The sequence below is a fragment of the Diadema setosum genome, chromosome 20 (genome assembly GCF_964275005.1).
Source record: "Diadema setosum chromosome 20, eeDiaSeto1, whole genome shotgun sequence".
Taxonomy (NCBI): Eukaryota; Metazoa; Echinodermata; class Echinoidea; order Diadematoida; family Diadematidae; genus Diadema; species Diadema setosum.
This window is the reverse complement of record NC_092704.1, coordinates 11,162,197-11,184,693: the sequence shown is the minus strand read 5'-3', so window position 1 is coordinate 11,184,693 and position 22,497 is coordinate 11,162,197. Positions and strand designations below refer to the sequence as shown.

Genomic DNA, 22,497 nt, shown 5'->3' with positions numbered 1-22,497 from the left:
AATTTTTGGCACTCAGCCTGGTATTGTAACTTTCCATTGTATTTGATTTTTTTTGGAAAATCATGACAATCTAGCACGCACTTCACCATGTAGCATTGGTGAAAGTCTTTCCAGCTCTGTGGTAAAGGGAACTGTCTGCATTACAACAGCAAATTCACTCATTCTATACAGGACTTCCAAAGAGGAAGAAAACTACAAATAACTAAGCAGTTATTCTGTACAATACTGTAAAGCAAGACATTTTTGCGGTCTGAAATTGTCATGAATCTGAGCCAACAGCCTAAGTGATTTATTATATGTCTCAAGTTTTTTTTCTTTTGCAGTTTGGCAAAGGTCTTTAAAGATTGATATTTTAAATGGATCATTATATGTTTTTGTTTTGTTTTTGTTTGTTGTTGTTTTGTTTTTTGTTTTGTTGTTGTTGTTCATTTTCATCATCTGTGATGATACAGATTAAATGTTGACCAATTATATGTGATTTTTCTCTTGTTCCCTGGCTCTAGTTCTTGGCTGTTGGCACCCACTGGGGAGTTCTGCATGTGTTGGATCACCAGGGAAACACCATTAGTGGCAAGGAGTTCACCAAGGTGAGAACCTGAAGTACATCCACCCATCTCAATGAGGTGACACCCTCAACAAAACATTCTGCCACCTGTCCTGTTGGCTTAGTGAATACCATTGATCACCCAGCTTTTTTTAAGCAGAAAAGTGCTAGAAAAACCTGCATTGTCTCAGACAAACACTAGCACTTGACCCTATCCCAGTTAGATGTCTAACCAGGAAATTACCCTAGACTTTCTTCAAGACTCACCAGGGTACGGTTAGGCAAAGATTTAAACAGCAAGGTGTCCATCACAGGCAAAGGTGACAGTAAACCACAAAGCATCCTTAACCCATTGAGGACGGTTTGATTTTGCTACAACACACATTTCCCATAGACACTTGCCCGAGTATACTCGGGACTCGTCCTCAACGGGTTAATTGAATGATACCTTTAATTGTTTATTCATGAAATGTCCAGAGGTGTGCATGGCAGATGATATTGTTTTGGAACATGTGTATATATTTTATTATTTTTTTTTTTTTCGTTTTAACCCAACATTGAATTTGTAACAAAGATCTACATGTACAGTGTGTGTGGTCGTGTGTGTCTGTAGTTTTTTTTTTAAATGTGGTTTTCAGAAGGCGTGAAACTTTGTGACTCTAGACACTTGCCCATTTGCATGTAGGTCATCCTTGATGTGCTTTCTTTGCCATTTGGCACATACCAGGTACGTCAAGAATCAACTTAGCAGTGAAAAGAGATTATCTAATCCCCTTAATCCCTATTGTGTTACCATGGCCATCCTGCCTTCCTGACTGAGGCTCATTGCTACACCCTGAGTGGGCTCGCTTTAATACCGGTATCTTCAACTAGGTCAAGTTTGGATGGACTGAATGCTGTAGAAAAAAAAAAAAAAACATATTGGCAAATAAAGCTTAGTGCCTATAGGCACATAAAGGGTTCAGCAACAGTTCGATAGTGTAGAATCATTTTTAGTTCTCACTCAAAATCAGCTGTGATATACAGAATGGAAGCAACAATATTACAGTGCTGCCAAGTTTCCCTGACACTGCAGGAGGCTTCCTGGAATTTTACGTACAAATATCTTTTCATGTCTTGAGAAGAGAATATAAAAACCTCCCTGATTAGGGAATATTTCACTAACTGAGATATGCATGTGTCGCATATTCATATCCCTGAGTGGTACTTTGAACCTTCCTGATATTGGTGGGTGAATGTTGGTGGTCCAAATATTTTACATGACTTCTTGAAAGAGACATCTGGGCCCCATTTCATAATATAAAGTTGATATGATAGTGACTCTTGCTGGAATGGCAATTGTCATGGTAACTACAAAAATCCAGCATCCTGATTGGCTGTTGCTATGTGTAGCTGCCATTCCAGCAAGAGTTAATATCTTAAATATCATTTATGAAATGGGGCCCTGGACTTTAGAAACCTATGTTTTGTAAAAAGCACACATTTACATTTTCTGCGTTCTGATTTGCATTCTGCAGCACACCACAACGGTCAACCAAGTTAGCCTGGACATGAACGGGGACTACTTGGCAAGCTGTTCTGATGACGGAAGGGTAAGTAGCTTACCAGTTTAATACCAGTTTTCCCACCTCCCTTCTTATCAAAGTTTGGTCCCGACAGAGACAGGTACGTGTAACACTGCCGCACAGTTACCTGACTTTCGATGGAGTGGTGCATGCACAGTGGATTTCCAAATGATATGATTCAGGGTTTACCAAACGAATGCTGTTCTGACTCAAACATGCCATTTACACTTGAAAATGCCTTGGGGGATGGGCGGGGGATGGGGGAGGGGGGGGGGATTGTTGTAGAGACTTTGCAAATCTAGCTAAACTAAACTGATACACATCATATGTGTTCCTTTAAAGTGTTTGCTTGCTGTATCTGTGCGGCAAAGAGAAACACTTCAGACACAGTTTAATTCCTGACCATGCCAGCAAGATTTCATGCTGGTTTTGTCATGTTTTATTGGAGGGTTGTTTTTTTTTTTTTTTTGTTTTTTTTTTTTTTGTCTCTCTATCTCTTTCTCTCTCTCTCATTCATCACTGCATAAGATATTGATGAAGCATGAACTCTGGTGCACATCTCCAGCAAATGAGGCGTGGCCAGAATGTTCTCATAGAACTACCATCCATCAGGGGGGTGGAGATGACAAATGGGTTTTTATCATTGTGCAGGGTTGCATCCAATTTTTCATGTTGTTATTGCTGTTGTTGTCATTTTTCAATGGGGAAAAAGGTTCCCAATTTTCTATTAGTTTGCTCCTTGGCATTGCTGCTGCCAACAAGTGGTAATGACACACAACACAAAATTCGTACCATGTACGACATAAATACCAATCTAGTATTGTATGGTTTGTAATTGTCTGTCTTTTGAGGTGTTTAAATTTTCTTAGTCTTTCCTGTTTTTTGGTGTGTTTTTTTTTTTGTGTGTGAGGGGGAGTTCTTTTCTTTTTCTATAGATGTATGCCTTCTAGTTCTGCATTTGAGGGGGAATTATTTTCCTATTTCTGTAGATCTATGCCATCTAGTTCTGCAAACTTAATTTGTTGTTAGTGCTTTTTTTTTTTTTTCATGAATACCCAGGTGGCTATCACAGGCCTATACGAAGGAGAGCACAATCAAGTCCAGTCCTTTGATCGTCCAGTCAAGGTGGGTATTGACTCTTCTCTTTCAATCTTAACTGTCTTTCAGTATGTAAAACATCAGCCACCATTTGTACATTGTAAGTATGAAGTCCAAATACTGTGTAGACTGCCCCATTTCTGTACTGTATTCGTATCAACTAATGAATCCAATGAGTAAAAGCATTGTATCAATTTATTGACAAATGGCCTAGAGATTGTGAAGGGAAGGAAGATTGTGTTTTTGACAGGGATATATATTTTATTTCGTGATCAAAGCGGAAAGATTGTGTGAGCGATGTTATATTCATTTTGCTCAAATTACACGTAACTCGGCTTATGAGCCTTTGTATTAAGGACAGTTTGATTACAGTTTATATAAGGTGTGTACCGGTATTCCTGGATACTTTTTTATGAAGAGTTATAATTGATTATATAGTTGATTTCTATTGCGAGACTATGGCAGCCTGTGTGGTAAGGATATCTATGATTGATTACAATTTTTTTGGTAAATGGGGTCCTGGACTGTTGCTTCTATGGTCCTTATGGTATCACAATGACACTTGTCTATGGCTGTCATATGAAGTTCATTCGTGGATGTTGAGGGGGGGGGGGGGACGCAGAGGAATAAACTGAATGCAATTTACATCAAGTTACTGCTCTGTATGTTTGCACATGAAGAACTTACTGAGTTTACACAGTTATTTCTCAGCTAGACATACAGTAGGATGTTCATGAACCCAGTAGATGACGTGATGTATTCACACATCATCTGTGATTGGTTTGCGTGTATTTCTCCATCTCCTTCCTCTGATGGATCCGCAATGTAGGCCGTGGCCCTTGATCCAAAGTTCTCGCGACCCGGAAGTGGAAAGCAGTTCATCACAGGAAGTGATAGGGTGAGTGTCATTTCCTTCAAATGATATTTTCTTTCTCCTTCCTGCTTTCACTTTCTCTCTCTCTCTTTGTAACGCGAGAGAAATTCACACAAATTGGTTATTTCACAGAGTAAAAGCTGCAGCACCCACAAGTAACATATTGACATACTGATATAATGGAATCTATGTGGAAATTCATAATGTAGGTTCTGTTCAGTTTGGTATGTACTTTGTTCCAGTGGCCTTCTGAAGTCAGAGAAAGTTTCATACAGGCATAGTTCAGGCAAATATGTACGAGCTTTAGATCTGCGGCGCGAATGCTAAGACAATGCTTTAAATTAGACCAAAAATGGTGTTCTGCATATGCACGAGACAGCTGTTTCCATTGTCCAACCTGGGAGTCTTAATTCGCATCACAGATCAAATGCTCGCTATTCACTCTTAGAATGGGATTTTCTTTCAGACATTTCTCCAAGTACAGTACACTTCTATCTGAACCCCCTCCCCCTGCCCCCAAGAAGAAAAGATTGAAGTACATTTGTAAATGTAAGCCAAACTTCAGACTATGTGCACAGTGTGCTCAACAACATCGTACCTTCAAAGGGGGTGAAATGAGTAGTTCTGACACCATTTTGCATCAGTCAAATGCACATTAACCTCTTAGAGAAATGGCCATTGAGGTTACACGAGACCCGGGTGCTGTCCCAGAAGATGTTTGGGCGAAAAATGAACAAAAATGCTTGTCAGAGAAAATATTGCATGATCTTGCCCCGTGATTTCTGATTTATGAAGTATAAATATGTGTCGTCTGAGGGTCATGTATGTGCCTCGACTCACAATAGATGACCTTTCACCTCCCCTTCCAGCTGGTCCTCCATGAGAAGGGCTTCCTCGGGCGGAGCAAGTCCACCATCCTCCACCACGGGGAGGGTCCCATCAGGAGCATCAAGTGGAGGGCATCCCTGGTCGCCTGGGCTAATGACTTGGTGAGCTGCAGTCATAGGCATAAAAACTAGAAAAACACTAATAAGGAGCACAGATCTCCAACAAGCAGCTCATTTCTACCCATACATGCATGCTGAAAATCACCCAATTTCCAAATGATACTTTGTAGCTAAAACAAAAGAAAAAAAAATAAGATCAGCTAAGAAGTGTTTTCCTCAGTAGGTTCCTGCTGCACAGCTCCTCAAGCACTGCACACGCTTTAGTACGTGTATGAAAACCTCAAATATGCACAGCTTGAACTCCCAAGTTCATTGACCCTATTTGCCAATGTATAGAAAATCCTTTGAAAATACATGAAAATTCCTGTATCCCTACCAAAATTTAATCATCTGTTCCTTGTGTCATTGTTGACTTTTCCTGTAAGTTTCATCCAAATCCGTTCTCAACCTTTGAGTTATTTTGCAAACAGACAAACCAGTGCAGACAAACCAACACCGACTTAAATATAATCTCCTTCCTTGGCGGAGCTAACAAACAAATGGCAATACTGTAAAACCAGGAGCATTTGCTTTATGAAACTTTTTTTGGCATTGGAGCTGACGGCCTTTTTCACAGCATGAAACTTGAGCGAATTGCCGTTGGCATTCAGTGCATTGTGTAGACAAAAGCTTCTAGTGGATCGTGGCTTTGCGTGAAATTTACAAATGTTTCATGCATGCAAAAATTTCTTCCTTTACAGTTCTTTCAGCAAAATTTATGCCCTAAGTATTTGCTACAGGGAGCATCCAACGTATTTGCAGTCCTATCCGTGTTTGCATCCTTTTCTCTTCTATTTTGATCTAAACTGACAGTTATTGAGGAAGAGCACCTTTCATTCGTTTTACAGTCAAATTGCCTACAGGTTCAAGCTTGAGATATGAGAGTGATTTCTGGAGAAAATTTTAAGAGAGTTTATAATTCCGAAGAGAAGTTTTCAACTGTCAAAGATGGCAATATTTAGACAACCATATGTGACCGTGCATGACAAAACGAACAAAAAGTCACACCCCTTGATTTTACGTGAGGACTCCAAAAAAGGTGAAATGGGTCAACTGAGTCAATCTTGAGTTTTCCGTATTTTCTGAAAGAGCTATCCTTCTTCTACGTTATTCTTAAGTTTGGGATCATAACAAGAATGGGAAAGTGTGTTTTCAGCAGTTTTTCTAGAACCCTTTTTGGGAGGAGAGTAGAATGAGCAGCTATGTCTCAGAAGCCCCTTTTCATTTCTTGAAATCCTATGCATACTCGTCGCTTTCAAGTCTTATAACTTTTGAAAGGATAAGGCTACTGCTTTGACAGTTAAATTTATCATGGACAGAATGTGTTAATAGAGCGTGCTTAATTTCAGCTTAATCTGATAATCCCTTCATTGTTGTTGTTCCAGTGGTTTACATCCTGTGTTTTGTCCCTCTCGTCACACAGCTACAATATACTGTAGCATGGCCTGGTAAAGATAAAGTGCTTGAATAGACCCTGTACTTCAGAGCCTCTTTTCTCAGTTCACACTTTTCCAGAGTGTGTGCTTTCTTTCTAGGATTTAGATAAGGGAGTCCATTTGAAATGAGTTATACATCATGTTAAAGCTTAGAGTCTGCTCTTTTAGAATCTGCCCTTAACTAAAAATCCATGTCTGGCGACTTTTTGTAGGGTTTGTGATGCAGGGTCACATACTGATGCCCTGCAATGGTCATGAATCTTTTAGTTGTAAACTATTTCCCAATGTGATTCATTGTATCTTTATGCATGATTCATGTGTGGCTTCCGAAGGGTATTTGATCACACTAAAGGGCTGTAAGTTACAAAACACCTTTTGCTACTTCTACTTGACTAAGCGCATGTATTAAAGTAGCCAAAGGGGTACTTTTTATGTCACTTGCATTTTGCCAGCATTAATTAATCCATCCAAACTCGACCTAGTTGTAAAGTTAGCAAGTTCACTCTGGAGAAGCAAGTGTCTCAGTCCATTAGGAGGGCTGCTATGATGACACAATGCTCAAGATTGGGTATGCGTCACTTCAGGTATAGCTGGAGTGAAAACAAACAGCTTACGGTGTACAGTGCACATTACAGTGCACGTGCAAGAGCATGTGGGGTGAATGTGAATGCATGCAGTGCACGCAAACATTGTATGAAGCTACATGGTGACTGTACAGACAACATTGTAAAGGCATATTATATTGTAGGTGAACAGAATCCTCAATCTACCATTCTTTACTGTAATTCATCAGTAACATTTCTTGTGTTGTTCAGAAATTTTAAGATGGACCGTATCTGACCATAGAATTTCAAAGCCAATTATAGAAAACAGTAGATAATTTCATCTAAAAAAATATGCCGATCATCCGACTGATCGTGGAGAATCATGGGTTTGTTTTTCACTCCAGCCCCCGCTAAATACCGGATGTCTGACCATGAGAATAGGGATTTGGGGGATAAGGTAATCTCTAATCACTGACAAATACCGCATAGTTTCCAGGCATCTGTGCCAGTTGGTGAAGAGAAGTGCTCCTGCGTGTGTGCCAATTAGCAAACAAAGCACAGAAAGGGTCAAGGAGCCAATGATGGTGTTGGTGATGTCATGATGATGTCATGATGGTGTCATGATGATGTCATGATGATGTCATGATGATGTAATAATGATGTCCTCATCTGTGCACGGCAGGGAGTGAAAGTCTACGACATGCATTCCAAGCGCCGCATCACGTTCATCAAGAGGAGTCACCCCGAGGCCATGAGGCCTGAGCTCTACCGCTGCAACCTGTGCTGGAAGGACGACAATACCCTCCTCATTGGATGGGCCAATACCATCAAGGTACTCTTTCCTCCATGGGCCAACTTAACACTCTGGTTTGTGTACCCCTCCATGAAGGGTCTCTCTTCCTCCTGAAGGGTGCCAGAGAAAATCCACTCTTGGGTGTGTCCGTCTGTTCGTCCATCCCACACCTCTTACATTGTGATTTAACTGATAGGTATTCAGCGGACTCTCTTGTTACCTGGCCAAAAAGCACACTACAAAGTTGGAAGGATAGAAATATGTACACGGTTATGTCCATGAAATAATAGTTTTAAAAGGTCAAAGGTCAGTGTTCACTGACCTTCAGTTAGATGTGCCATTCTCCTGCCATGACTTGAGCTTGATATTTGTGGTGGTAATACCTGGTAAGAAGGAAAGAAATTTCCTGGAAATGATATGGGTAAAAGGTTAAAGGGCAAGTTTGAGGGTCACCAAAATTTTATGTAAGATGTCATTATCTGGCTATTAATTCTACTCGATGGATGTCCAGTGTTACAGTGTATCTAATGTTATGGATAAATAATATGCTTAATATAAAGAGAATTGGAAAGTGCTTCCATTATGCAGAGATGGTTAAAGGTCAATTCTTGGTCAGAGGTCATGATCAGTGAACATCAAACTGTAAGTGAAGAGTTTTATGGTTACATCTTATGAGGCATCCCAGTCTTCTGTGTGAAACATTGATTTTGCCTTTAGTTATTCAAGCTTTACTGGCTTGATGTAGCCCATGACTGAGATATTGTAAGTGCACTGTGTACAAGAGATGCCTGCATGTCATACTTTGTGTGTTTGTCAGATTTGCTGTGTCAGAGAGAGGATGACCCCAGAAAGCAGGGATCTACCTAGCAAATATGTGGAGATCAGTGAGTATACTAGTATCTCAGAATGCAGTAGTACAATGTAGTTGTGTGGCCCCACTGTTTGCTCATGAAATAATCTTTAATGTTATCACTTATGATCTTCCCCTCCCTTGCCTTTTTTTTTTTTTTTTTTTTTAATTAAGGTAAGATTGTTAACTGTGTGAGGAAGTTCGATATCCTGTCATGGGAACAGGGCTGAAAAGGTCATTGTTTGTATGAATGTCTACTAAAATACAGATTTGAGGTAACCAGTAAGCGATATCCCAGCATGTGCAGATATGTGTACTTGTTAAACTGGGAGAATTTTTAATGTGCCTACTTTCAAGAATGCTCATACAGTTTTAGGGATCTTTTTAAGGTTTTAGATTTTTAGGGGTGTGAATAAATTACAGAAAAGGGGAATGTTTTTAAGTGTGTAATTATAAACTGATTTCAATTTGCTTTTTTCTTTGCATTGTCGCATGCTGTGTATGATTTAATATCTATGTTTTCCAACAGCTTCCATGTTCACGACAGACTTCACTGTGTGTGGTCTGGCTCCTCTCAACAGCGACCTTGTGGTCTTGGCCTATGTGACGGATGGGCCAAAGAACGAGGTGAGACCTGCAGCCTTTACATCGCAGACAGAATAATCATTTTTGTGCATATGATGATGATGTGTAAGGTACATGAAATTAGCTAGGAGCAAGAAAATAGTAATTCTATAGACTCTCCACAATGTATACGGTGACCTTTTAGTTCTCAAGCTAACAATGAGGAGGATTTTGTGCCCTAAAGCTTCGCAATTTATCAGTGCACTCCATGCATGTTTTATGCTTTTTTATGGAGTATGAACCAGCAATCTGTCGCCAAAGGCTCACACTAGACAAAGCATAAACCATAGAGTACAAAACTTGCGTTCTCAAAATAATTCAACTTTGCCAACATTACGTGTAATTTGTATCAATACACAAAGAGCATTATCAAAAGAAAGTACACTGTAAGTATACACCAAGAAAAAGATGAAAGGATGATGTCTTATAAAGGCCTGCTAGAGCTAGACTGGACAACAGAAGATACCATGATCCAAATTCACCCGAAATAGGGACTTTGAGAAAGGATCTTCAAATTTTTAATTGGGATGTTTGTGATCGAGAGCGATATTCAGATTGGACGGGTGATGCATTGGTGTTCATGGTCGCCGTCATCATTTCTGTCCGTAGGGTGAGGACAGCGGAGCTTGCCGACCCCAGCTGAAGATCATCACCCCGTCGCCGGATGACTACCAGCTGGTGACAAGCGACGCCCTCTCCATGCGTGGATTCCAGGCATACCGTCCCAATGACTATCACCTAGGTACTACACTTTGTGAAGCCCATGGAAATTGGGGAAGGGAACCTCTGCAAAAAAAGAGGGGAAAAATGAAAACATGTTTGAAAGCTTCATTTAGTTTACTTTGATGTAAAAGAGAATATCACGTAAAGCACCATAATAGATATTTTGCAGTTGAAAGAAATATACTATTTCATAATTCCAAATTCGGCATAGTATTTTTGTTGTACATTGTAGCAGAGATTCATAATTTTACAAATACCTGCAGGTGTAAACAGTGCAAAGGCTTGACACTGAAAGTGTAGTGCAGTCTGCGATGGTGCTAGATACTTTAGAGTACTGTTACATAAGTAAGACTGGACATGATCTATTTACAGCATCCACCTTTTTATGCCTCCGCCACGAAGTGGTGCCGGAGGCATTATTTCAATCATATTTCAAACTTTTAACAGCGAGCTTTGAAATAACTATGGAGGAACGGGTTATGACTGATGAATTTTGAGAGCTTTGCATGAATATTTAGGGTATTGTTTTTACAGTTCACAGAAAGGTATGAGAAGTATGTGTGATAACATCTGAAGTCGTCTTGTGTGTCACATCAGATGTAAAGTACTCGTTTGTATCTGTCAATTGTCCCCATCCTCCCCTCCTGCCTTCCAGAATATCTGGAGGATGAGGGTGTGTTCTACATCGTCAGCCCCAAGGATGTGGTCGTTGCCAGGCAACGGGACATGGACGATCACATCAACTGGCTGTTGCAGTTCGAGAAGTATGAGGTGAGAAGATTAGAAGCTGAGCTGTCAACGAGAAAATCACTTCTATGTCCAGGGGACGGGGGAAGGGGGGATTTTTCACTCACCTGGATGCATTGTATCCCTGTTAATGGAAGTTTGCTCCAAATATATAATATGTGGATTCAGTGAATGCAGTTCTAAGTATTACTGGTACACATCAGTGGATTTTGTTCTAGTGTAATAAAGAGCACTTGGCCTACCTCTTTCAGAAAACACGGGAAATGATATAACCCTTTAAACATCAGCTGTCAGTAACAAGTCAAAGGAGTGTGTACTTTTCATTGAAAAAAAAAAAAATGTGTGGAATTTTCTTGATAATATTTTCTTTACATTTCTACCCTACTGCAACATCTTGATTTGTTGTGGGCTTCTTATCCAGTGATGAGCTGCTGCAAAATTGAATCAGGTCTCCATTTTATTGAAAAAAAAAAGAAGTAAAAATGATATATGACACTAAATGTTAATGTTACTTGGTCAGGTACAATGTATGTGTATGTGTAACATTATCCACCCTCTACAGGTATATCTTTTGAATAGTCAAAACACAAACAAACAACAAACCAACAATGCTTTACCTTTTGTGTTGCACACTATTCCAAAGTTGCTTTTGCATAGTTAATTCTTACAGATGCCCTTTGTAGTGTTCATTATTTGTGTATTATGGAATCTGTCAACAGGAAGCTCTAGCCGAGGCCAGGAAGCATGTCAAGGATCTGATCAAGATCAAAGTTCAGGATGTTGGGAGGAGCTATCTGAACCACCTCTTCAGTACCGGTCAGTTTGAGAAAGCAGCCAGGTGAGTTGTGGTTTGTTAGCATACAGGGTAGCATTCTTACCATTTTACTTGTTATTGTTGTAAATGTACAAATTGTACGGTTATAGTGGTTGACAGACTTTTCTACAAGTATATTCATTACTGAAGAGCGATTTCACCTACAAGTACTACAGCTTTGGTCAAAATATTTCATAGCCTTTATGACCTTGGGACAGTGAACATCTCTGCATGCCTGGACACTCATGTACAATGTATAAGGCACACCTTTTGGTCTTGAAAAGTATCAAGAGTTTGTGGTGTGCCATATACATGAATGCAAGTGCCTGTGTCCTTGATTTTGTTTTTTCTTTTGCCTGATGTCCTAAGTCAGGGTGCACCCTATACATGAGTGTAATACAGTATTCCCTTTTGGGACAGCTCATCAACTACAACCACTTTGGACAGTTGCCCCAAGGCTATTACCCATGGAACACTTCATATATCTGGGGCTTGTCCATGGAGCTTTACCCCCAAACTAGCATTATGATATCATACCCCTCCAGAAATTATGAGTGAATGAATGAATGAATGAATGAATGAATGGGTGAATGACGTATAGATTGATAGATATACGCACAGACAAATAGACAAATACATGTAGATGAATAGCTAGCAAGCCAGCTTGACAGCTGGCTGGTGTGTTGGATGGATGAAAGAATGAATAGATAGACAAGTAGGTAATAGAGTGAGTGAATGAATGAATGAATGAATGAATGAATGAATGAATGAATGAATGAATGAATGAATGAACGAACGAACGGACAATCAAGTGAATGTATGGATGGACATGTGGGTGGACAGACAAATGGACAAAGGAAAGAAGCTCTGCCACATATGACTCCATATCCCAGTTGTTCATGAAGTTCAGTTGTCTTGTCTTTCAGTCTCTGTCCGTCAATCCTGGGTAAGAACAAGGAGTTATGGGAGAATGAGGTCTATCTTTTCGCCAAGCTGCGCAAGCTGAAGGTCATCAGCCACTATGTGCCCCGGGGCGATCTCCGCCTCTCCAAAGCCATCTATGAGATGATCCTAAATGAGTACCTCCAGACAGATATTGAGGTTAGTGCCCACACAACTATCCCCTGTATGAGTTAATCATGTAGGATACTGTGAGTGTGTTGTCTAGACACATAGGATCATTTATTTGTTTCTTTGTTCTTTTATTTTTTTTACATGTTTATTTTTCTTTTTATCAGTGTTATTGGGAGACCTTTATATCTCACTAGCTGTTCAAATGTAGACCTCTGGACCAACCTCGATATTAACTCTGCTTCCACACATACAGCTGTAGAGCTACTTGAGAGTGTGTGTACATGGGCCTTTTGGCAACACTGCCCTAACTCGCATACTTGTCTAAAAGTGAAAATAAGGAAAAGATAAATGCACTAAGTTGTGCATCTATTGAAATTCAAAAGAAGAATTTCTCATAAAACTCATTCCTCATGTTCATGTAAATGTGTGTATACAAACCTGTGTATTCTTCTCTTTTTCTGTTGTGACAATAGACATAAGGTTGTAATGATATGAGACAAATAAAAAATGGGGATAACTGTAGATATATATTTGTATATGAGCCTCAACATCCCCCCCACCCCTTTCACTCCCATTCTGTTCGCAGGACACACAGCCGTGTATGCTTAATCCTAACTCATGAAAATCTAATTCCCCCCTCTCTCTCTCGCTCTGTCATATTATACTGTACAAGGTGAAATTTTTGCTGTCATTTTACTTTTGTGAATTGCCTTTGAAACATGAAAATAAAAATGCATAAATGTGAAAACATCCGTAAACAACAATTCATGATAATAGCTGTATGCAAAAATTTCAGGCGGTGCAGTATATCCCTTTTTATTGAACAAACCTGCAGGGATTCCACAAGTTGATTAAGCTCTGGCCGCCTGACCTCTACGACCTGATGACCTTGGTGTCAGCAGTCACCGAGCGGCTGACCGTCGACCCCGAGAACCGAGCGCTGATGCAGACGCTCGGGGAGCTGTACCTGTATGACCAGCGCTACGACAAGGCTCTGGCCATATACCTCAGGTACATGATGTATGTTTAGACCTTTTATCCCTCACAGTGCTGGAAGGATGCACTGAATTCATATCTTGCAGAATGTGCAGATGCAGTGGAACCATATTATTTCTTCATAGTTTGCCCTAGTAGGCCCGGTTGATATTCTAGACTCACAAATCTTGTTCTTGATGTTGTAATGTCAAATCAGAATCACTGTCACTTCTTTCCTTCTTGCATTCAAGTGTCAGTTATTCCCTTCTCTTTTGAAGGAACCCACATTTCTTTTACCCTGTTCAATGCTTGAGACAGGTGTTTGTAAATATCACTCTGTGTCATTTTTCATTTCCATGACAAAAAAAAATAACATTCTTCTTGTTTTACACAGCTCAACTTGGGGCAACAAAGGCAAACAATGATATTTTTGTATACTGGTTCAATGTTTGATCCCATGGCTTTTTAACTTACTTTCAAAAGTCATTAGTTTCTTAGTTATTCGCCATATATTGCTAAAGATCTTATCGTGGTACTTATTTTAAGCTGGGATCTCAGTGTTACATTTAGTAGTTCCTGTTTTAAGTGTTTGATTGTTTGTTTGTTTGTTTGTTTGTTTGTTTGGTTTTTTTTTTGTCACATGTACTGGTAGATTTGACATGCCTTATAAATGCATTATTCCCTGCCTCTCATTGATTATCCCTACAGGCTGGGACATGAGGACGTCTTTAAGCTGATCCACAAGCGTAACTTGTTTGACTCCATCCAAGACAAGATAGTTCTCCTGATGAGATTTGACACCAAGCAGGCCATCGAGATGCTTATAAATAACACAGACAAGGTCGCTGTGAGTGTGATGAGGGAAATCCCCCTTTCCATATTGACAGAATGATGTCATACCTATTCGTGGACCTTTTATATCCTATAAATGATGAGGTATCATTGAAGGACAGTGCATTGTAATAGATTTTATCCCATATATGTTGAAGTTGAGACCACGTATGGGATATCCCATAGTTGATAAAGCAGCAATCTTCAAACTTTGTTGATTGCTATCATCGTTGAATGGATTGAATGGCAGTGATTTATGCATGTAAATAAAGATAATTCTCTTCTCTTCAAAATGATTACATAAATTGCCCATGTTTCATTTTTGTTTGCCAGTAAAGAGGGGTTTTGAGAGCTCTCGCTTTGAATGTGCTCATGTAGAAAAGTGGCCAGACTCCTATGGGTATTTGTGCACCTGCATGCACTGGCCTCATTTGGATTAACCTCTCTCATTTAAAGGACAAGTTCACCTTCATTAACATAAGGATTGAGAGAATGTAGCAATATTTGTAGGACACATCATTGAAAGTTTGAGGAAAATCGGACAATCCATTCCAAAGTTATGAATTTTTGAAGTTTTTGTGCAGTCACCGCTGGATGAGAAGACTATTGCAGTGTATGATGTCACAAGCGTACAACAATATATTAAAGGAAAATATAAAGAGAATTTCACAAAATTTCATCTTTTGAAAAAAAAGTACTCATTCCCTTGACTCGTTACTGACACATGTTATGAGTAATATTATTCCCATTGCCTTTAGAAAGAGGCAGGTCAAGTGCTCTTTTATTATGTGAAAAAAAGTGAAAATATGTTGAATTTTCTTCACATTTTCTTTATACTGTTGTACTCATATGACATCACAAGCCTTAGTAGTCTCCTCATCCAGCGGTTCCAACACAAAAATTTTAAAAATTCATAACTTTTGCATCGATTGTCCAATTTTCCTCAAACTTTCACTAATGTGTTCTACTAATATTGCTGCATTCTCTCAATCCTTATGTTTATGAAGGTGAACTTGTCCTTTAAGAGAAATTGCAAGCCAGTTTATACCTACTGATGGAATCAGTGGTATGTCCTTCTTGTATTTCATGGTGTTTTTTTTTTCTTCAATTTTTTCCCCATTTCAGTGCACAGTTAACTTGTCAGATGCATGGTTGCATGATAAGTGAAATTAGTATCACAGCTACTGTACAGTATGGGAAAAACCCTTTTCAGTAGTTAATAAGCAATCATGGTGTCCTGCCATGTACACGTTTGTACACAGTACTGGTCCATTTCTTAATTAATCACACTTAAAAATGACAAGATACTCAATAAAGGATGGGTCTGCATCTGTATAACATGTAGTTTGCCGGTGATCTCTTCTTCTATAACAGCATTAGGGAGAGACATCTTAATGGACAGACTGTAATGCATTGTGAAGTGGGCACATATATCTTCTTTTTCTCTCTCCTTTAGGTCAAGAAAGTGGTATCGCAACTTCAGGAAGATCGCAGGTTACTCTACTTGGTAAGCGAGAAAGAACCATTTGTGTTTCATCCGTTTCCAAATTTTATTTTATTTTATTTTTTTTTTTTGCATTGAAACATTTGTTTTAATCCTTGTGATGCTTGTTTCACTAATTCATTTTATGGTATTTGGATGAACAAAATGTGTAGTTACCTATGTGATCACAGTGAGAACAAGGTTTCTGTTTTTTACAAGAAAGAGAACAAAGTGGGTTTTATTCAGATTCTGGTAGTTACTGTACTACTTTGAATTTCAGATAATGGATCATATATTTGGCCAAGCGTTCCCTCAGATGTCATACAGTGTACAATTAGGACCAGAAAGCTGTATGTTCTACTTGAACTGAATCAAGGGGTAAAATCTTTCTTGTGCTTAACAACAATGCAAAGATATGGCATATGTGTCATTACAAACTGCATTTGTTTTAAGTAAGTATACAGTATATCTACCCTATTCTTCATATCAGAAAAAAAAAGTAATATACATATAGATAATGTTACACTCAAATTTCAACCAGGTAAAGGAAGAATTAAAATTCAGCATTATTGTAAGATAAGGTTACCAAGGTAAAGCTTTGGAAATGAATTTCTCTTTGCGTCTATCTGTGTCCCCACACCCACCTCGCACTTAGTACCTGGACGCGCTGTTCCAGAAGGATGCCAACCAGGGGCGGGAATTCCACGCCATGCAGGTGGAGCTGTACGCCGAGTTCGATCGAGAGCGGCTGCTGCCCTTCCTGAAGACCAGTAACTACTACCCACTGCAGCAGGCCCTGGACCAGTGTGAGCAGAGGAACTTTACCAAGGAAATGGTCTTCCTGCTTGGTGAGTTCCGTAAAAGTCCCACCGCAGACCTCAAGGGTCAAGGGTCAAAGGTCAAAGGTTGCTGAACCTGTCACTGTCCAGCTTTTACATAAGTTTGGAAAAGTCATGATGTGTGAAATTCAGTGTTTTGTGGGTTTTTGGGGGTTTTTTTATGCAATGCAATCTGACAGGATTGATGAAGAAAAAAAATCACAGAGAGGTTTAAAGGTTCATTCTCAATGTTGAAGGCCAAGATAAATGGACTGCTTCTACATGTAAAAGAAGTGCATGCTTAACTCTCTGTGTGCTTTTGACAGCATTGTACATACTACCCAATTTTCCCTGGCACAAAAAGGAACAAGGCACTGCATAGTAATTGCATATAAGTAAGTCAAGGCGTCTTAGTTGATTACATGTGGTGGTCAACTTCACTTTCTTCTATATGTACGACAGAACGGTAGGCATAATAAAGGGCACAGATATTTTTTTTTTTCCAGATATGCATTGCGTCTGGTATCGAAAGTAGATGAAGAAGTGCACTGTCTGTGGAGACTACTGTATAAGCTGTTATTTTCGCGTTTAGATGTTTTCATGAATGAGGAGGTCATAGACATTTTCGCAAGATGTTGTTTCCGCGAATTGACGCTGACACTAATGTAAATGCATTATTAATCTAGCACATGGAGACATTTTCGTGTGTTGTAAAATTTGTGATTCAACTGTGATTCACGAAATTCACAAAAAATAAATTATGCCATTGCAGCTGGTGATCAAAAGTGGGCATGTTGGTTTTGGTGCTGGCGTGGGAGGGTTAGCTGCAGTTGGGTGTAACGGACAAGTAATGTGTGGCTTTCCCTCTCCGTGTGCATTCACCAGGACGGATGGGTAACACCAAGCAGGCCCTGCGACTCATCACGGAGGAGCTGAAGGACGTCGAGCAGGCCATCGTCTTCGCCAAGGAGCACGACGACGCCGAGCTCTGGGAAGACCTCATCGACTACTCCATGGACAAACCACGTGAGTCCCCACAGTGACCCGGTGGCTGATAAAAGGCTCATTGCTTTCAGTTCCAAATTGATGGTAGAATTGGTTGTTGTTGTTTTTAGGTTTTGGTTTGTTTGTTTGTTTGTTTGTTTGTTTGTTTGTTTGTTTGTTTGTTTGTTTGTTTGTTTGTTTGTTTGTTTGTTTTAAGAAAGACACAGACTCACAGCTGAGGATCAGGTGCATACTTTGAAATCAGCTCATTCTGTGCCAATGAATCAAATGTGCACAAAGTTCGCACACAAACATATGAACAGGTAGTTAATGTGGCACGCAGAGAGTTAGAAACTTAAATTCAACACATTATATATTTGGATGAACATAATATTTGCGTATCTTTCTAAGTCCCTATTTCCACCCCTTTCCATGGTGTTGTTGTTCTCAGAGTGTGTGCTACTTCTAAATACATGCAGTTGAAAAGATCACTTGTTGCTTCAAAAGTGAATAAAATCCAACAACAGACTTTTCCAGTTGGATCTGTCAAGTAAGATAATGTTTTAGTTTCTTGGCATGTTTCTGATATTGCATTCACAGTAGGGATTTGAACAACATAAATTTTTGGAGACCATATTGTGTCACACTGTTATGTTGGACTTTTATGGTCCTCACTAGTTTACTGTTTAATACCTTATTAGGTTTGTGATGTCTATACGTTTTCCTTTCAGCATTCATCACTGGCCTACTCAACAACATTGGAACACATGTGGATCCCATCATCCTAATCAAGGTACATGTACAGTAGGAGCTGCATGTAAATTATCTATTATTGTATGTGCCCGGAAGCTTGAACATGTGTCGATGCATTTCTTGTGACAAAATAACTCAAAATACGGGTATGAATTCCCATCTTCTGTGTAGTTTTTTTGTAGAGTATGAAAACAGAGAGGGAAAGAAGAAAAAAAAAAAACACTCTGTAAGTTTCAAATGTATCTGTTTATAATGCTGAAATATTATATTTATTGCCCAGGCACTATATTGCAGATGTTGTATAGAAGTGCACACTAAGGCTTTTCATTCATGTTGGATGGGTCAATCACTTGCAAGTTCGGCTCAAAGCAATATTTCCCATGACTGTCATGGCAAAGAGATGATCCTACTGGGTAGACTCGTAATGTTGCCTCCCCCCCCCCCATAATCTTTCATCCCAGCATGTCATTAACACCTCAGAATTGTGCATTTTACAGAGAAAAGGAAGACAATTCATGTGTATATTGAACAATAGCAGTTGTAGTACGTACACTAAGCATTTCTTAATTTTGATCAATCTGAAACCTGTGGCATCTCAGAGGATCAAGGCCGGAATGGAAATACCAGGCCTGCGGGATTCACTCGTCAAGATTCTACACGATTACAATTTACAGGTATGTGTGTATCAGTCAGCTGTTTTTACTGTTGGAGTCAAAAGGGGCCTGAGCTTTCGATCCTAGCAGAATCTTTGTCAGAGGCATAATGACAAATAGGCAGGGAAAGCAATCACGTATGAGGACTACACACAACAAGAGTTGTGTGTTTTTACTGTTGGACGACTACTGTATAAGCGGTTATTTTCGCGAGGGTTTAATTTTCGCGAATTTCGCGAATCACAGTTGGCTCGCGAATTTAACAACACGCGAAAATGTAGCCATGCACTAGGGTAACAATGGCATATAAGACAGCGTTGGTGTCAATTCGCGAAAACAACATCTCGCGAAGATGTCTGTGTCCCTCTAATTCATGAAAATATCTGTACGCGAAAATAACAGCTTATACAGTAGTCCTGGTATTCATTGCTTTCATCATCTGCTGCATTTGTTATAATACGGCAATAGAGTATTCAAAGCCACTCATTGCTGTCAATCTCAGAAAATATTACACTTTGGAGGAATGTTATAGAATTGTTAAATTGTATTGAATTATATAGATTAAAATATATATTTGTGTGTTTCACTTGCATCGTGAAATTCTGTTAAAGATAGTCTTTATATATTTTTTGTTTGTTTGTTGGCACTTTCTTTATTTCTTTTTCCACAACCCAGTACATGTTTACCAGGTTTATGGCTCACTACTTGTTCACCCCACCCCCCCCCCTTCACTTTTACTGTTGCTATATCTGTCTTTCCCCATTCTTTATCCTTTTGTTGTTCCTGATCTTGTTTGATGTGGCTTCCGTATTCATCTTTATCCTTCACAGGTTGCCCCCGCCCACTTCTGCCTTTTGTCTGTCCACTCCCCCCCCCCCCCTACTTAAATCCCCCTTCCTATACCTATTTGGCTCCTTGCCTTTGACTTTTTGTTTTCATTGTTCTGTGTTCCTAGCCCTCCTCAGACTGTGTTTGTTGTGTGTAGTCCATGTGTATCAAAGCAATGACATATTATGTGATTGCTTTACCCACTTGTTAGTCATTTTGACTCTGACATAGATTCTGCTAGGATCAAAAGCTCAGGCTCCTTTTGAGTCAAAAGACATTATTCAAATTCATGAAATTCTTCCATCGAGATGTTTTCATTGCAACTGATTGACAAATTGCCCTACATCCACTAGACCACCGAGCTTTCGCCCGACAGTAAGTGTTGGTTCTAATCAGTGCTTTCAGTGCTTATTTACGTCGATGTAGGGCAATTTGTCAATCAGTTGCAATGAAAACATCTCGACGGAAGAATGTCATGAATTTGAATAAGAAAGCAGTACCCGCTGCATGCTACAAGGATTAGAACCAACACTTGCTGTCGAGCGAAAGCTCGGTGGTCTAGTGGAGATGACGCCTGTCCGGTGATCAGGAGGTCGTAGGTTCGAATCCTGCTCGAGTATGTAGGCCCATGATTTTTTTATCATGGCTACTACTAAAAAACACTGATCAATTCAGTGCTTATTTACGTCGATGTAGGGCCATTTGTCAATCAGTTGCAAAGACATTATTCATTAGCCCTTAGTAGAAATTGGTCTTACTTTACTGTATTCATAATCTTAGTAGTATTTGCAGTAGAGTTTTCAGTTCATGTACATGTACGTAATTCAGCAGTCCACCATAAAAGCATTCAAGTGTATATTAAGATACAATTGGAAATTTGTAGTATTCTGATGTTTTTACCACCAGTAGTCTAGAGTGTGCAGGTTTACATGATACTGGAAGTCCAGGAAATTGACAGATTAGAGTTCTGTGTAAGAAGAAACACCCAAACTTCGAAGTGGATTGGTTTATGTAACTGAAAGTCCAGAGTATGCTGGTGTACATGACACCAGCATTTCATAGTATGCTAATAATATAATATGATACTAATACATATTGTTACCCCAGTCACTGGATAGCAGAGACTCCAACTCTCCCGCTGAAAGCCCATTTTTGCAAAATCTCCCGTTCTCCCGCTTGAGATTTGATTTCTCCCGCCCTGGCTCTGTGTCTCCCGCTTGAAATGATTTCTTACTTTTTGTCTTCGTATGTTGAAAAATAAGCCTTAGATAGCACGATAGAGGATCGAGAACCCTAATTATTAGAGCTTCCAGGGCCCAAGCGGGCCCTGGACCCCGGCCGCAAGGAACTTCGCGCTCGTGATATGCGCTTTGCGCACATCAAGTTGGAGTCTCCCGTTTGCTAGGGGTTTCAAGCGGGAGAATCTCCGGATCAGAAGGTGCTTGGGGTTGGAGTCTCTGGGATAGGCCTACATTATCTCCAGCCAGCGCTGACAGTGCTCCCTCTCTACTTCCTGGGTGTAATTGTAATGCACATGACCTCAGTTTCATCAGTTGGCTTTTTGTTTTAAAAACAATGCAGATAGTCCAAAAGTGTGGCATTGTTCTGGTCACAAACCACGTAGATAGCTGGAGTGGGCCGAATTGTTTCTAAAACCTGGCAAGCTTTGTAACACACGTAAGTTTGACCTGTCTCACTGTATCACACCACAGATCATGCTGAGAGAAGGTTGTAAGAAGATCCTAGTGTCGGATTGCTTCTCCCTCATGAAGAGACTCAACAAGATCCAGAAACGTGGTGTCAGGGTACAGATAGATGGTAGGTGCCTATGGACATGGTCACAAATTTCTCTACACCAGAGTTAACACGTGTTAAAAGTCCACAGCCATGGCGTACATTGTAGGAAACTACCTGGGTCCCGTTGCATAAAACTTTTTTAGCAACCTTAAAAAATTCAGGTTGGGATTTGCCCAACCTGAATTTTTTAAGGTTGCTAACATAAGAATGTAAAATCCGTTGCATAAAAACTCTGGTTGGGAGCTTCCAACCAGAATTTTGTGATTTCAACCGGAAAAAAATCCGGTTGGAGTTTTATGCAACGGGCGCCTGGTTTGCAGATGACTGTCCATTGAATCACATTACCGCAAGCACTTGCAATTTTCCTGCCCCTGCCCCTGCAAGTCAAATATTGAGATGATTTCTCAGACTCTTGTTGACACTTGTTGATAGGTATCAGAAGAGCTACACAAGGAAATCACAGCAAAAGCAACAGATGAATAAAAAAAAAAAATCTTATGTAATAGATAATGCCAGTAGGTTTGGACAATTTCAGGACTCTTTATTTTTACATCTTGATATCACCTATTCAATTTTTACTTCTCGTCGCTGGGACGACAAGACCTCGTATCTACAAAATGTCAAATGTTCAGGAGAGCCAAAAAACATGGCGGCCAAAGCACTATACTGAATGGGACAGCCGTTCCTTTGACTTGCCATGGT

The 22,497-nt window shown here is 39.8% G+C and overlaps 1 protein-coding gene across 1 annotated transcript in view; it reads left to right on the top strand.

The window, feature by feature from the left end:
• LOC140243398 (vacuolar protein sorting-associated protein 41 homolog) overlaps positions 1 to 22,497 on the top strand; it is a 36,899-nt gene that overhangs the window by 7,847 nt on the left and 6,555 nt on the right. Inside the window, exons 3-22 of the mRNA XM_072323079.1 lie at positions 504 to 587; positions 2,062 to 2,136; positions 3,169 to 3,234; positions 4,037 to 4,105; positions 4,951 to 5,070; positions 7,731 to 7,880; positions 8,659 to 8,725; positions 9,221 to 9,318; positions 9,925 to 10,057; positions 10,694 to 10,809; positions 11,505 to 11,623; positions 12,526 to 12,700; positions 13,509 to 13,684; positions 14,357 to 14,495; positions 15,936 to 15,986; positions 16,618 to 16,810; positions 17,666 to 17,806; positions 18,496 to 18,557; positions 19,117 to 19,191; positions 21,711 to 21,816. Coding sequence (XP_072179180.1) covers positions 504 to 587; positions 2,062 to 2,136; positions 3,169 to 3,234; positions 4,037 to 4,105; positions 4,951 to 5,070; positions 7,731 to 7,880; positions 8,659 to 8,725; positions 9,221 to 9,318; positions 9,925 to 10,057; positions 10,694 to 10,809; positions 11,505 to 11,623; positions 12,526 to 12,700; positions 13,509 to 13,684; positions 14,357 to 14,495; positions 15,936 to 15,986; positions 16,618 to 16,810; positions 17,666 to 17,806; positions 18,496 to 18,557; positions 19,117 to 19,191; positions 21,711 to 21,816 — 2,215 coding nt within the window. The remainder of the gene's footprint in view (positions 1 to 503; positions 588 to 2,061; positions 2,137 to 3,168; positions 3,235 to 4,036; positions 4,106 to 4,950; positions 5,071 to 7,730; positions 7,881 to 8,658; positions 8,726 to 9,220; positions 9,319 to 9,924; positions 10,058 to 10,693; positions 10,810 to 11,504; positions 11,624 to 12,525; positions 12,701 to 13,508; positions 13,685 to 14,356; positions 14,496 to 15,935; positions 15,987 to 16,617; positions 16,811 to 17,665; positions 17,807 to 18,495; positions 18,558 to 19,116; positions 19,192 to 21,710; positions 21,817 to 22,497) is intronic.